This window comes from Bombus affinis, chromosome 13 (assembly GCF_024516045.1).
Source record: "Bombus affinis isolate iyBomAffi1 chromosome 13, iyBomAffi1.2, whole genome shotgun sequence".
NCBI lineage: Eukaryota > Metazoa > Arthropoda > Insecta > Hymenoptera > Apidae > Bombus > Bombus affinis.
Window position 1 is genome coordinate 8,105,976 of NC_066356.1, and position 14,538 is coordinate 8,120,513.

At 33.2% G+C, this 14,538-nt stretch overlaps 3 protein-coding genes across 4 annotated transcripts in view; 2 read left to right on the top strand and 1 right to left on the bottom strand.

The window, feature by feature from the left end:
* LOC126922945 (translin) overlaps positions 1–5,440 on the top strand; it is a 37,542-nt gene extending 32,102 nt beyond the window's left edge. Inside the window, exons 2-6 of one of the 2 annotated variants that reach the window (XM_050735915.1) lie at positions 4,160–4,257; positions 4,563–4,662; positions 4,722–4,937; positions 5,007–5,086; positions 5,144–5,440. In XM_050735915.1, coding sequence (XP_050591872.1) covers positions 4,186–4,257; positions 4,563–4,662; positions 4,722–4,937; positions 5,007–5,086; positions 5,144–5,374 — 699 coding nt within the window. In that variant the 5' untranslated portion in view covers positions 4,160–4,185 and the 3' untranslated portion in view covers positions 5,375–5,440. Of the gene's footprint in view, positions 1–4,099; positions 4,258–4,440; positions 4,663–4,721; positions 4,938–5,006; positions 5,087–5,143 lie in introns of those variants that run through there. The other variant, XM_050735916.1, reaches the window with a different exon arrangement.
* A 114-nt stretch (positions 5,441–5,554) lies between these two features.
* LOC126922936 (glyoxylate/hydroxypyruvate reductase A-like) lies at positions 5,555–7,225 on the bottom strand. The gene is given in 7 exon segments (XM_050735907.1): positions 5,555–5,686; positions 5,773–6,158; positions 6,242–6,277; positions 6,280–6,352; positions 6,354–6,455; positions 6,458–6,618; positions 6,967–7,225. Coding segments are annotated over 7 exon segments (987 nt in total). The 5' UTR covers positions 7,064–7,225.
* A 910-nt stretch (positions 7,226–8,135) lies between these two features.
* LOC126922899 (enhancer of polycomb homolog 1) lies at positions 8,136–13,369 on the top strand. Its single transcript, XM_050735835.1, has 10 exons — positions 8,136–8,658; positions 9,464–9,602; positions 9,695–9,936; positions 10,022–10,278; positions 10,364–10,499; positions 10,583–10,885; positions 11,121–11,272; positions 11,351–11,485; positions 11,561–12,529; positions 12,626–13,369. The coding sequence occupies exons 1-10, from the start codon at positions 8,506–8,508 to the stop codon at positions 12,741–12,743; spliced, it is 2,604 nt and encodes an 867-aa protein (XP_050591792.1). The 5' UTR covers positions 8,136–8,505; the 3' UTR covers positions 12,744–13,369.
* Positions 13,370–14,538: the final 1,169 nt, after the last annotated feature.

Below are 14,538 nucleotides of genomic sequence, written 5' to 3' on the forward strand. Positions count from 1 at the left end.
GGAAAGCGAAATTTCACGCAAAATAGAGAAAATTGAACAAGACATAGTTCGTGCAACCCTCTCATAATGATTGTCAGTGATCCATAAGTTCTTTTAGCACTACAGAAATCTTTAAACGAGTTCTCCATACAGCAATTCTGTGAATTCTTCGTGAAACATCAATTTCCATAACAATTGCGCGAGACATTGATTAATCTATAGAAGAGGATCAATTGGATGGTCATATTTCTTCCATGGAAAGTGTTTTATAAACACAGAAAACATAGAAACTGTTTTATCCTCTTGCATATAGTACCAGCCTGCAGTCATCGTGAGACTTTATTTCGCAATTGGTGTTCAGAATTCCGAATTCTCATTTGCAACTTCGAAGATTAAGATGGCGGCGGACTACGGTAATTTATTAACTAGTCCGGCAAGTCAAACCTGTTGGTTCCCTGCCGATATGTTTTGCTTCTTGTGTCTGAACGCGAAGTACTGGTGTCCTTTGATATGTTTCTGCAGAAAATTGTCTCTTAATTCCTTATTTTCTATTTTCCTTCATTTACATCGACGCTCAAGTTACCGTTGATCATTAATTGTACAAAAATATCATCTAAAAGATATCAATTTTATTACAGGATATTCATACGAGATGTCCCATGATTCGAATCTTCGCCCAGTTTAAGTCTGGCTGACAGTGCCAGGATTTTTCTATTTTTATTTTCTAATCTTTATTTCTCCAATTTTCAAATAATAATTTTCACATTCTTGTCTATTCGCCGCAGATTAACGATATTACATTCCAAAGATTATCAGTCAAGAAACTCGCAGGAAACATGATACCAACCGCGTGGAATAATACCAATATCCATCGGTACATCTCTGCATAGAAGTATGATTAAAAGGAAGATCTTAACGTCAAAAGTTGGAAGCAGGTTGTAAAATGTGCTGCAGCGCATATGGTTTTTCTTAAGTGATTGATATTCGACTCGCGTCTCCTCGCGATACATGTCTCCTAATATTGCAAAGACTGCACGATATAATTTCCAGACGTTTATTTGGATTCCATGGATTCTTCCGTTGTGCTCTCGGCTCTTAACGGTTCGATATTATGCCGGTACTGTGATTCGCAATGGCGATCAGCCAGTGGGTAGGAAATTCTCCAGCAGTGACGTAAAAAGGTAGTGCCCGGGGGCATTTCTTTAACACGGCGCCACCCATATAAAGCCCTCCTTTTGTGATCGTACGAATCAAAACAGGCTGTCTTATCTTTTAATTCCTACATTTTTATCAGTTTGATTTAGTAGCGCGTACTATTCTTTCATACCTCTTTAGTTTAATATCTAGAGATATTAATCTAGTAACAACATCGACGCTTAATCGATGTATGTCTGAAAGTCTGCTGTGTATGCAGATGACCCTGACATTTATGCTGATGCATTTCACTTGTGTCGTGTGTATGCTGAACATTAACTGTTGCTCACATCGACGTAGTCAGCTTGCTTGGCTCGCATGGCTTCTAAATGAGTTTGTCTCTTGTATAATATTGCCTGCTTAATTTCAATACGATCCACAAATGCAACGTTTTTATTCTCTTCGTCACGTTACATATCGTATACGATACAAGTAATCACGACACAAGCGAAGAGGAAGCAATATGATTTAAAAATATTGTTTCGTATTTGATAAGGACGCTGTAGGAATCGAACGATTCCCTTTGTTGCTGGTGTATTCGTATTTGCGTATCTCTATCAGTGTATTGACATTACCGCGACGAAAACGAACAAGAAAACCTGTTTAACGTACAAATATTGAGCAGCTACTAGATTCCTCTTACGCTTCGTATAACAGTCGTGACAGTAACGCGAAAAGGCGTGAATATTAATCGTGAAATTTGCCAAATGCTTGAACCTCGTTTCACGACAACTTATATATATATATATATCATGCTGTAATTATCGCAATTTATTCTCGACTCGAGACGAGCCAAGTATACGGATGTTTTAATTTCCACTGATGTTCTCCTCAACATCAGAAGATGTCCTGTCAAATCGAATTCCATTCGGTGTGCAGAATTTTCTAATAATTCCTTCTTCAACTCGAATGGGAAATAAACTTTTCGATGTATTAGTTCTAGTAAAATATATTTCAAAACTACACTTAAGGCATAATCTTCCATCGGAAGATAAGATTATACGACTAAAAATAAATTGTACACGCGGAGCACATGGTACCAAAAATTCTGCAATAGCCTACGGTACCAAGATTTTATTAAGATTGGCGCCTTGAGGAATGCAAGTTTAACGGATCATCGTCGACCAGCCTTCTGCTTCTTCTTCTTCGTCTTCGCCGTTTCCTTTCTCCTCGACAGGATCCTCTTCGATCCATTTGCTCGCACTTGCGTGTTGATACACACCGATGCAAACTCTTTTACATATCGGGCACAAAAATCATCATTTTAACAAATGAAATGCAATTACTATTGCTAGAAGATGTTGTCGTGTTGTGGACAACTCATTGGTTGAAAGATTGTATTGAAATTTGCACTTATTGCTATTGTTATTCGATACTTGTGTATAACGTTATTATTGGTAAAAACATAAATATGATAAAATAATATGATACGATAAAATGGCAAAACAATTCAATAAGAAGTTAGCGATAGATTTTGGCGATAATTTATTTTGTAAGACGCGTATCTTGAAGTTGAATCTGTGACAATAATAAGTTCAGACTAATAGAGCGCATCGGTACTTGTAGATTGTACAACTTCCTGGCCATTGATTCTATTATAATACCGAGACTTTCGAATATCGTAGATGAAGTGTGAAGATGTTCAAGCTTGAAGGACGTTTGCCAACAAGGACATTTATTCTTTTGAATCTTTCATGGTGATTTAAAATGGTGTGAAACGCATATACAGATTTACATAGATATCTCCAATTATTCGGCATTACTATGTAAATTCTAACTTCTTCTGTTATTGTTCCGCTTTTCTGTTTTTTGTTCGTATTTAATGCAATGCTTAACTTCCAGAGGATTAAGCGTCTGATCGGTAGAAATGAATTTAGAGATTTTCAATATTAATATTAGAAAATCCTTTCGTTATTTGTATCAAGCAGATTTATTCAGGAATTCCTAGTAAAGTTGATCGCAGCTCGCAGCTCTTGCGAGTTCATAAACGTGGGCGTGAACTTTTCAATAAAGCCAGTCTCGTTCGGATACTTGAACGCGTGTATCGGGATCAATGACACGCCCGCAGATTCCCTGAGGTATCCTCTACGAGCTACGTAGAGGCATCCTGTAGAATTCCAACCACCTTCCTCGACTTCACAGCAGGACCTACTGGTTTCTATTTATATACCGCGCGAGACCTTGCAGCTTACAGCTTGCGCGCTTACGGACTCGGTTCCCGACCTGTGCAAACCGCTATCGCGACTCTATACTATCCTTATATTAAACGATTATTTCCTTTTCTATATTCATATAATGTATCCTGTTAATTGATCGGAATTTATATTATTTAACATTAATCGTATTATTTATATAGTTGTACATGTACTTGCTGGACAATATCGACATGTTGAATGTTCAATTTACAATGAGAATAAAATTCCTTGTAAGATGCTACTAATATCAATATTTATACCAATACTAGCCTCTTCTTGTCTAGGTTTTCGATATTCTTCGTACGAACAACTAGCGAACAACACGGAGGAGTTATGTAGTATATACTTTTAAGGAATTCTAGTAGAAGATGGAAGTACGTAGCCAGACAAAGTATGACAAGTAAATTGCGATAATGTATACAGTACTACAATAATTGATAGAGTGCCGCAATAATAATTTATTTTCTTGTCTGGTATTTAATTTATGATGTTTCTTGGAATTACTCATTATTAACAAAAAAAACGAGGAAAAAATAAATATTAAGTTTTTATTTATACTGTGTCAGAATTCATTTTGGATTTTTTTTACAAAAATAAGATGAAAGTATAAAGCAGCAAATTATGATTAACTATATTTATATTTTACAACGAATAAATTTTCAAAATTTGGAATTTGATAATTACAATGATGCCATCTATCGTATGAATTGTTTACTATCGTGTGTATATATATCGAATTGTTATTAAGTGTTTTGCTCAAATACTAACGTACATTGTCTTTAAAGTACATTGTACTTTACAAGAAATAACGAGAAATATGGGTGATAGAATAGCAGAAATCTTTAATTCTTTTCAGACTTACTTAGTCAACGAAGAAGTATCGCGTGAGGTATATCCTAATAATATCTTACTAATATTGAAATTATGTGACAAGATAACGTAAATGCTAAATAATTGTACTACTACTTTAAATAAATTTTATTCCTATTGATTAATTCATAGTTATAAACAAAATGAATTATTTCTTTTTAAATACATGTTTATCCTTATGTTCATTTTGTACATGTTTTAGGTTAATATACATTAACCCTTTTTTGTTTTTTACCATTGTAAATTTTTTGAAGTAACGTATTTTAATATTAATTAAGGACATACTATGTATAAAAAGTGATTAAAATTCTTTTCATGCTAAAGGAAATCCGTGCTATTGTAAGAGAACTTGAAAAGAACTCCAGGGACATTTTGATGATATTGCAAAACATACATAACGAAGATAACTTTAAAGAAAACTTAAGTATGTGTGTTTAATGAATCACGAAATTATCAAAGTAGTTATTATTTTTTTATTTGCAGTTGTATCTGAATATTGTGCAACGTCAAGGGCATTGTTTGAAGATGTACGTAAAAACTATGCAAAACTTGCAGATGTCGTGCCAAAAAATCAGTATTACAAATATCATGATCAATGGCGTTTTGTCACACAAAAATTATGTTTCTTAGCATCCTTAATAATATATTTAGAAATTAAAGTTCTACTAAGCAAAGACACCGCTGCAGAAATGTTAGGAGGTATGTAATTGTTTAAAGAAATTTCTTTCATTTACTTGTATCTAATATATTTCGATACTGTACATGTAGTTAGTAATGATAGAGAGGATGGTTTCCATTTGGACTTAGAAGACTACCTAATGGGACTATTACAATTGTCTGCAGAATTGGTATGCATATTGTATAACACATCTGTTGTAATTACTTATTTAAATATTATATTTCAGAGTCGTTTTGCTGTAAATAGTGTCACTAGTGGTAATTATAATCGACCTATAGAAATAGCACGATTTATAAATGATCTAAGTGCAGGCTTTAGACTCTTAAATTTGAAAAATGATTCTCTAAGAAAACGTTTTGATGGCTTAAAATATACGGTTAAAAAGGTAGAAGAAGTGGTTTATGATCTCAGTATACGAGGTTTGAAACCAAGTTCAGCTATTGAAGATACAAAGTAATTATTTTTAAAAAATATTTTATGTAAGTAATATACTGTCATACATAATAAATTATTGGAGCAGCTATTTTCTTATTTATAAATTATAATAATTACCTACATTTATGTTAATTTTATACTGAATCAACAATATCTAAAAATTTGATACAAAATTCTATGTATAGTTAAACTATTCAAGTACTTAATAACCATCTTGTAAATTTGCTATATTTTGCAATTTTGCACTTTTAATATATCTTTGATAATTTTAAACAAAATATTTTGCTACATCTTTAGCATGATTTACACCTGAGATATATGGTATAATGATAACCTGCATAAAAATATTTCCTATTATTTTCTAATATATTAGTAAGAGAAAATTGGATTCAGTTTTAATTAATGTATGTATGTAATTACTTGTGTTAATGTTCACAATTTACTTTCTTTTGGCAATGGTTCTTCTGTAAAAACATCTAAAATTGTTCCTGAAATCCATTGTTGCTCAAATGCGTTTAATATCTTTTTAATCTCTCTTAATATCTCTATCTCTTTAATTATTATACCTCAACCTATATTGATAAGAACATTGCCATGATTTTTACAATTCTGTAATATATTTCTGTTTAACAAACCTAGAGTACTAGATGTAGATGGCAAAACATTAATAATATAATCACAATTTGTGAGCATTTCAGATAAATGTGCAATTGTTCTATGTTCATCAAGATAATTTAAGTTCTCTTTAAGTGGTGTTCTCGTCACTTCCCATATGGTGGTTCCAAACATTTTTAATTTTTCTGCAACTTCAAAAATTAAAAATATCTTTATATAAAGTTAACTAATATTTATACCACTAATAACAAAAAACACTTCATAATATAATTACTTGTCTTCTCAATATTTCTTAAACGTAGAATACTCCAAACAAATCACAAATAAGTTTGTGATCAGAAATTTTCCCATCTGTTATCCACTCTTCATCTTTTTGATTTTGATAATTGCTGTCTCTGATCACATTCAAAAATAAAGATATGTGTAATTACATACTCGGACATAGCTGAAGCTAGACTTTTGTCTAAGAAACGTGCAACTGCATAATTTTTATCTTTTTATCTCTCAGATTTGAAGCTAGTGATTTGATACCAGCCCATGTTGTTAGTGCCCGTTTTACAGATGGTAACTTACCTGTATATGGTAAAAACAAATTGCAATCACCTACAACTGTATCTGCACTTTGTAATTTTGACAGTGTATCAAATTTATCTGAAAGAAAAAAAAAAACGAGTTTTTAAGTCTATGAAGAGACATATTCATATTGTATAATTAATGTTTTTAAGAACAAAAACACGGGTAAATGTTATCTTTAAGTCTTCTGCAATAAAAGATTAAGAAATTATTACGCGTAAGTTGTAAGATGTATTAGAAAAATGTATTGAAAATTTAAATTGGGTGGATTTTCCGCCAATATCTGAAACCCAAATGCGCAAATACAGTACTCAGCATGTCGTAGTAGTAGTGCGTTTTAACACGTGCTTGCTGCGAAAAGGTCTCTTGAGCTAAAAAATTACGAGCTCTACGGATATGAAAGAAAGTGTATGTCAAAAGTAATACCTGACAAAACATCAAATATTGTTAAGTTTGGAAGTTGAATTCGAAGATGGTAAGATAACCTAGGAATCACAGAAAGAATTGCAATACTCTGCGTCATGTCGATACGCGGGAATATGATTTAACTTCAACAAAAGATTCCTTCAATTAAATAAAATATTCTACGATCAACCATCGCTATAACTGATTTCAAATTAATGGAATTAATATCTAACTTTAGATTTGTTGCTTCGACATGTTGCACCAATACATCTAACCTAAATTTCCGTTCAAACGGAAGATATTAATATTTATACTTTTTTATTTACATTTTCCATTTTATTTTTACTTTACTAGTTTCCACAATATAATAGTAATATTATTGTTAAGATTGTTCGAACTCTGTTTTCTGTTTACATTATATGAGGAAATTCCAATAGCGAAAATATCTTTTTGTATTATTAAAAGTTAGAGTGTATTAGAAAGATATCTAGTTAAATTAAATTGTGCTTCATTTTAATATCGAAATTGTAAATAAAAAGAATAAACAATATCATCTAATAATATCAACTAATTTCCAATTCTTGCACTCCGTGAAAGATTTAAAATTTAAAATATCCTCGCATATGCGACGCGTGCGCAAATTAAAGTCACTTAAAATACAAAACGTAAATGTATGTAAATGCTATCGTGATACCAGAAAGTATAATTAAATCTTATCACCATTAATTCTTCTAAGTTACTATCAAATATATAAATGTAAATCTTACAATTAATTCCATTTTTTTAAATCTATGTTTTCATAACGCGATGAAAAAATGTCAACCTAAGTACTATTAAAAAATACACATATAAAATTTTTTGCTGCAAACATGTAACCAAACATTTATTCATGTTTACTTTTTAACGATACCATATAATTAAAAAGTCTTTGATTTATTTTTATAACATATAGAGTGATAGGTTAAGAAAGCCTTAAAAATTTCGACGCCACCAGACAATGTCGCAGAAACGAGATATACATTTCTGAAAACTAACAAAATGTATGTGTAGCATTTAATTCGAATATTATTATAAACTGACAAATATTTTGAAAGATATTTGATTCGATAAAGTTTTAAACACTCTGGTAAATTGAAGGGAGTGTGAACGAGGCTTATAACAAAGGGAAACGCGAAGCATCCAATAGACGCTCGTGAGTCGACCGGTGGCGGTAGCAAGCCGATTCCCGCGCGGCGCACGTCGCATCGCGGAACTGCTCGAGCTGAACGTGTTAAATGGCTGTGCGTCGGCCATGATGGCTTTGAGCAGGGACCGTGTCACGCAAACATGTTTTCGAAGTGATATATCTCGTTTGGTGACTGAGTGACCGTGTTCCAGCGCGATGGCCGGAGAACGATGAGGCCCTGAGCGCTCTCTGTGCCGGGTATTACGGCCGCAGGGCCCCCAACCAGGCCCAGTCAGGTTCACGTTCCTTAAGTCCGAGGCCCGAGCCGACCCGACTGGTCTCACGGTTCGACACCAGCCACCTCGGTTGTCAACACGCGAGCCAGCCGCCTCAGGATGAGCAAGCTGTCGTTCAGGGCCCGTGCCCTGGACGCTTCCAAGCCCATGCCGATTTATATGGCTGAGGAACTACCGGATCTGCCAGATTACTCGGCCATTAATCGTGCTGTGCCCCAAATGCCCAGCGGCATGGAAAAGGAGGAGGAATGTGTAAGTCGAACGTTCAACCTTCTTCCAGCATGTTTTCCCTGTCCGCCATCTTACTCTCATGTACATCTTCGTAAACAACCGATAGATGGCACCTTTCTTTACCATTATTATGTCTAGAAATTCCTTATTTTTATTGTTAAACGTAATTGATAAAAATATTTTATATGTTATTGTTGTTCCTCATACTTCTGTACACCTTGTTACGTCACTATTGACAGCTGTCAGTTTTGTATACTAAAGTAATGATGGAATCAAAATAGATGGTTTAACGTTGCTGTTCAACGTACAAGAATTTGTTAGTTTTCAGTTTTTCTAATTATTACATTCTTTTTATAGCATATTATGTTTAGTAATATAATTTTTGTATGATGATCGTTTCTTTCTGTTCCCAAATATGTAAACAATAAGCACTTAATAGTATGTTGTCATTATATACAATAATGGTATCTTATTGAAACAACGCTAATAATGTGTATCTATTGATATGTTGTGTAGCATGATTTTCATGTTATTTAGCTGTCTCTGCTTATAGATTTTAAATATGTCATTTTCATTATTTCCTGCTTTATTCTTATTTTATTAATATATTCACTGTATTTGATTGACCTTCATTAAAATATATGTTTAAATGTTATTTTACAAACATATATAACATATTATTAAATATCATTGTACATTATAGATTTGTGCATAATATTTAAATTTTCTTATTCCTCCTTATAGTAGCATATGAAAAAGCAAAAGTTTAAGTAATTTTATATTTTATCAAATTTCATGTTATTTATTGTACTAACTGTTTGTGTAGGAACATCACTTGCAAAGAGCAATATGCACAGGTCTGATCATTCCTACCCCTGAGGTAACTGATTTAACAGATGTGGAAGCTTATGATAAAATATATCCAGCTGACTATAGGCTACCTCGTCAACTTATACACATGCAACGTAAGAGAATATAATAAACAATTTTTAATATTTAGTGATTAATATTATTGTATATATAACAGACTTAATAATTGTTTGCGTTTTTTCTGAAGCTTTTGCAATGGAACAAGATATTCCAGACTATGATATGGATTCAGAAGATGAAAAATGGGTTGCAGTACAAAGTCGTAAGATGGACTTAACTCCTCTTCAATTTGAAGAAATGATGGATCGTTTAGAGAAAAGTTCAGGACAAACTGTAGTCACTCTTAACGAAGCTAAAGCACTTCTGAAAGAGGATGATGATTTAATCGTTGCTGTGTTTGATTACTGGCTGAATAAGCGTCTTAAAACAGTACGCTTTTACATTTTATATATGTAGTGGTTAATAATTACTGATAAAATTTTATTAACATCATTGTGTCCTTTCTCTGTCTCAGCAACATCCTCTTCTATTAACGGTTAAAACAGAGCATCGGTTTGGTTCAGCTGCCAATAATCCTTATTTAGCGTTTAGACGTAGAACGGAAAAAATGCAAACGCGTAAACATCGTAAAAACGATGAAACTAGTTATGAAAAAATGCTGAAGCTCCGTAGGGATCTCAGTAGAGCAGTTACCCTTTTAGAAATGGTTAAAAGAAGAGAGAAAACCAAACGAGAACATTTGCATCTTACAATTGAAGTATATGAGAAAAGGTATGGATACGATCTTCTAACTTCTTTATATTTCCCTTCTTATAGAATTAGATTACGAATATTATATGATTAATGAACTTTACAGATATCAGGCACAAGACTTTAACGGACAAATATTGGCAGAAGTATCAGCGTTGAAGACACCAAGACCTGCTTTTGCTCCACTGTTCACGAATCAGTTTGGTGTTCATCAAAATTGGGCAAATAAAGTTTGTAGTAAAGTAAGTACTTTTTTAAGGTTCCATATTACTCTGGTATTGAAAAAGAAGTTTTACTAATGACAATACATTATTGTTTATTTTAGGATGATGTAGTACCCAGGAAAGAAAAAAGACAATATAAGAAGCGAAAGCATAAAACCGATAGCAGGGGAGGGAATTTGGAAGATAATGGTGTACGGGGTGGAACAGGTAGCGGAGGTGGTCGAGGAAGTCGGCCTGGTGTTCTTGGAAGCGGGCTGGACCCGCTAATAAGTTCAGACGACGATAGTCCGCTCCCATCTCATTCACATTCTCAGCCCTCGGTTCCTTCAGATCGCGATGATGAAGACACTGCTGATGAGGGTCAATTCACTTTCCGACGAAATAGAAATAGCACTTATCTACCAGTGAGTGCTGCTAAGTTGTTCCAAATTTATATTTTCTATGTACAATTCGTTCTGACATACGCATAGCAAATATTGTATGTATTTGAAACAGGACTATGTATTGTTTAATTTTACACAAGCTGTTTAATGTATCATGGGTGTCAATGAAAATCGCTACAAATTATTTTAAAAGTGTGGAAATAGTCTTAAAGTTCTTTTTTTCAGGATTGTAGATATAGAGATTTTCTCTTTGCAGCCTGTATCAGGTGGATTTGGAAACTGGCCTTGGTGTGATAAAAGTGAAGGGGGCTTGGCTGATAAGAAGTATAGGTTTGCACTGACCAGTATCAGCAAACCAGTACCGAGATGTATTGGTTTTGCGCGGCGACGAATTGGTCGAGGTGGCAGGTATGATATCTAAATATTTAGAAATAGCTACATAAAAGTGATATCTCTTAATAACGTTTAATATTATGTCACTTTCAGAGTAATATTGGATCGCTGTTCAACCGATATGGATGATATGTGGTCTTCTCTAGATTTTACAATACATCAACCAAAACGGGAGCCAGTGGAATCTGATACAACTGCCACACCAACAATTCCAATCAAGAAGGAGTGGTATGTTGAGTGATAAGACATAGAAATTTGATCTTAGAATAAACAAACTAATTTATAAATTTATCTGTGATAAAGGTTACACTTCCGACCAAAGACTCCACCTGTGTCAGTGCATAGTCCAAGTGAAGAAAGTAGTGATACGGACTCAGATATAGAGCCAACGTTAACTCCATCGAAACCGCTTCCATACCCGTTCCCACCTGAAGCGACATCTATCTGTGTGGAAGTAGAGCCCGAGCGTGTAGGAGATGAACCACTTTTTACATCAGAATTCAATATCGCTGATTATTTCTCGGTGGATACGCTATCGGACTTTGATCTTGCCGTTGCGAGTATAACCGGTAGTGCGTGCATCAGTGGTCTATCGGATAATAACTCTAACGACATGAGGACAGACGAACTGGGTAGTTCACATTTTGTTGTGACTCCGCTACCTAGCAGTCTTTTGGCACAGCCTGCAACACAACAGAGTCGGCCTCAGTGCAGTGGTAGTGGTTTTAGTGTTGTAAATACTTCTACGAGTTCTACAGTCCCGTCGTCTTTCTCGTGTACAACCAACCAACCGACAACGTCGAGTGTAGTATCTACGCAATGCATAAGTGGTGCTACTGAGACACAGTCGAACCAGTCTAAACAGCAACAACATAGACAATTACCAAACAACAGCAATCCTGTTTCCATTCTGTCTAAATCCTTGACTAGTCCAACGAATAATAGGAATGGCGGTAGCTGTGGCAGTGGTAGTGCTGGAGTCAGAGTGTTTAGTGCAAGTACCACAACTAGTGGAACAATTACAAACTTTGGCAATGGGCATCAAAATGGGCCATTGTCTCATATAAATAACTCTAATAATCTTTCAAATAGCACTCACGTTGTGAATAATCAGTCAACGATAGTTCTGCCACAAAAACATCCGCCGTCCACTCTGCTACCTGGCTTTATCACACAGAGCAAATTGGCGAGTCTCGCAAGGCAGCAACAACAGACGCAGAGTCAGGCGCAACAAATCCCAACGTCCGGGGAAATTACGCTTAATAGTAATAGGTAAGCACATCCATTGTTCAGCTACATAAGTAGAAATCTGGTATCTTTGACTACTTTGAAAATATTTGTTATCAATGATTCCATAATTGATTATAGTGAAAATTTGGATATGAAGGTGGATGGAGTGGAAAATGTAACTTGCGATGGTAAACCACAGCAACAACAGCTTGTACGGGCAAATAAAACAAATTCATTAGCGATGGAAGTGACATGATGCCTGCTATTGGCACCCCCGTTGCCGCCAATACGTCACTGGGGGCTTCGCTAACTTTACCTTGCCTATGTCTGTCTACCTTCTGGAGACTGAACATACACTACGTGCTCGTTAATACGAAATGCGGTACGGCTAGATTGCAGAAATACTCTGATCAGTTGCCTGTTACAGCGATGACAATGGAACAGTGACAATTCCATTGCAAGTACCAAGTTGTTTTGACCATGAAATAGACTATAATTTATTTCTCTAAGTCGTTTGTTTCCTTGCTACTTGAACAGTCACAATTATTCAAGACAGTCACAGTGTTTCATTAAATCTTTATAAGGAGTAGTTCATTTCTTTTTGGTATAATAAATTTCGTATTAGTTTCAGACTGTTGTTATGTTTCTTCATTTCTTGATATAAATATCATTTTAGATGTTAATAGATAAATATGAAAATAATATAATGTACATACTCTTTGTTTTCTGAAACAAGAAATAGTTTTGTTCAACGCAAGGGAACTTTTATATTTGACAAAATTATAGCCTCATTTTTATCAAAAACTTGGCAGAACTCCTTTCTCATTCTTTTACTCATATGCAAATGATACCGTTGAAATATGTTTAATAAAGTTACTAAAATTATATCGTAGGCTTTCTCAAACACAGCATTAATTATTTTTATTCCAGAAGTATTACAGAGAGATTTTCGTTTGAGTTTTCTTTTAGAAATTTTGCATGTTTGGAATACATATTCGTACTTTTGACAATTAGATAAATCTGAGAGAAGATAATGACTAGTACACCATAAAATATTGTAAAAACTAATTCTAAATTATATTATTTTGAAATATGAAATCTAAACTTTTGGCGGATAGTATTTCTGTGTGTACATTTATGATTGTAAATTTTATTTAAATGATATAAACTAGAGATAGAATAGATACCTCTTGTGAACAATGTATAGTAAACCTTTTATAAATAATCTTAATACATATTGTTTTTTCAAAGTTCTTAATGAACTCAAATTAATTTGATTTATTGTGGGTTTTTATGTTTATTTCAATACTGTATATACATAAATTCAGTTTATATATAAGAAAGTATTCATCTTATTTCTCTACAAGTATGTTAAAATAGTAGTATGTTAAAAGCTTTCAGGCTGTGAAATAATGAAACTATTAACAGTAATAATCTTTATATTAGTACATAACAAAGGAGGTTCTAATTGTTTTATAGTTTTGAGGGCCACACATTTCTACTTCAGTAACATACTTTGAATTAATATAAATATAAATTAATATTTATATTTAAATTATATTTAAATATAAATTAATATTTATATTTAAATTATATTTAAATATAAATTAATATTTATATTTAAATTATATTTAAATATAAATTAATATTTATATTTATATATTTATATCTATATATTTATATTTATATATAAATATAAATCTTAATGTTGCGTTTGAGAAGGTTACATCATGAAAATCTATATTACATTTTGACAAGTTCATGACACTATGGTTAGGATTTATAATATCTACACAGAACATGTAAAAATTTTCGTCTTTCAATTTAGTAATTGCGAACTGTGGAAATAAGAATAACGATTAATGAATTTATTTGCCATACAAAATATGAAAGAAACGATTTTTTCTGCATAATGATATATTAAATTTTATTAATTAGCTTGCAAGTAAATTGATTACTCATCTTATCCAAAAAATTGGCATACAGTGAAATTGTGTACTATTAATTTGTTCAGTACTTTATAGCAAGATTTAAGTAACAGTATTTGGGAA

Excerpts from the sequence above, each read along its gene's own strand:
- LOC126922899 (XM_050735835.1), top strand. The coding sequence starts at position 8,506 with ATGAGCAAGCTGTCGTTCAGGGCCCGTGCCCTGGACGCTTCCAAGCCC. Across the intron at positions 9,937-10,021 it reads TGAATAAGCGTCTTAAAACA|CAACATCCTCTTCTATTAAC; the intron begins GTACGCTTTTAC and ends TCTCTGTCTCAG. Across the intron at positions 10,886-11,120 it reads GAAATAGCACTTATCTACCA|CCTGTATCAGGTGGATTTGG; the intron begins GTGAGTGCTGCT and ends TTCTCTTTGCAG.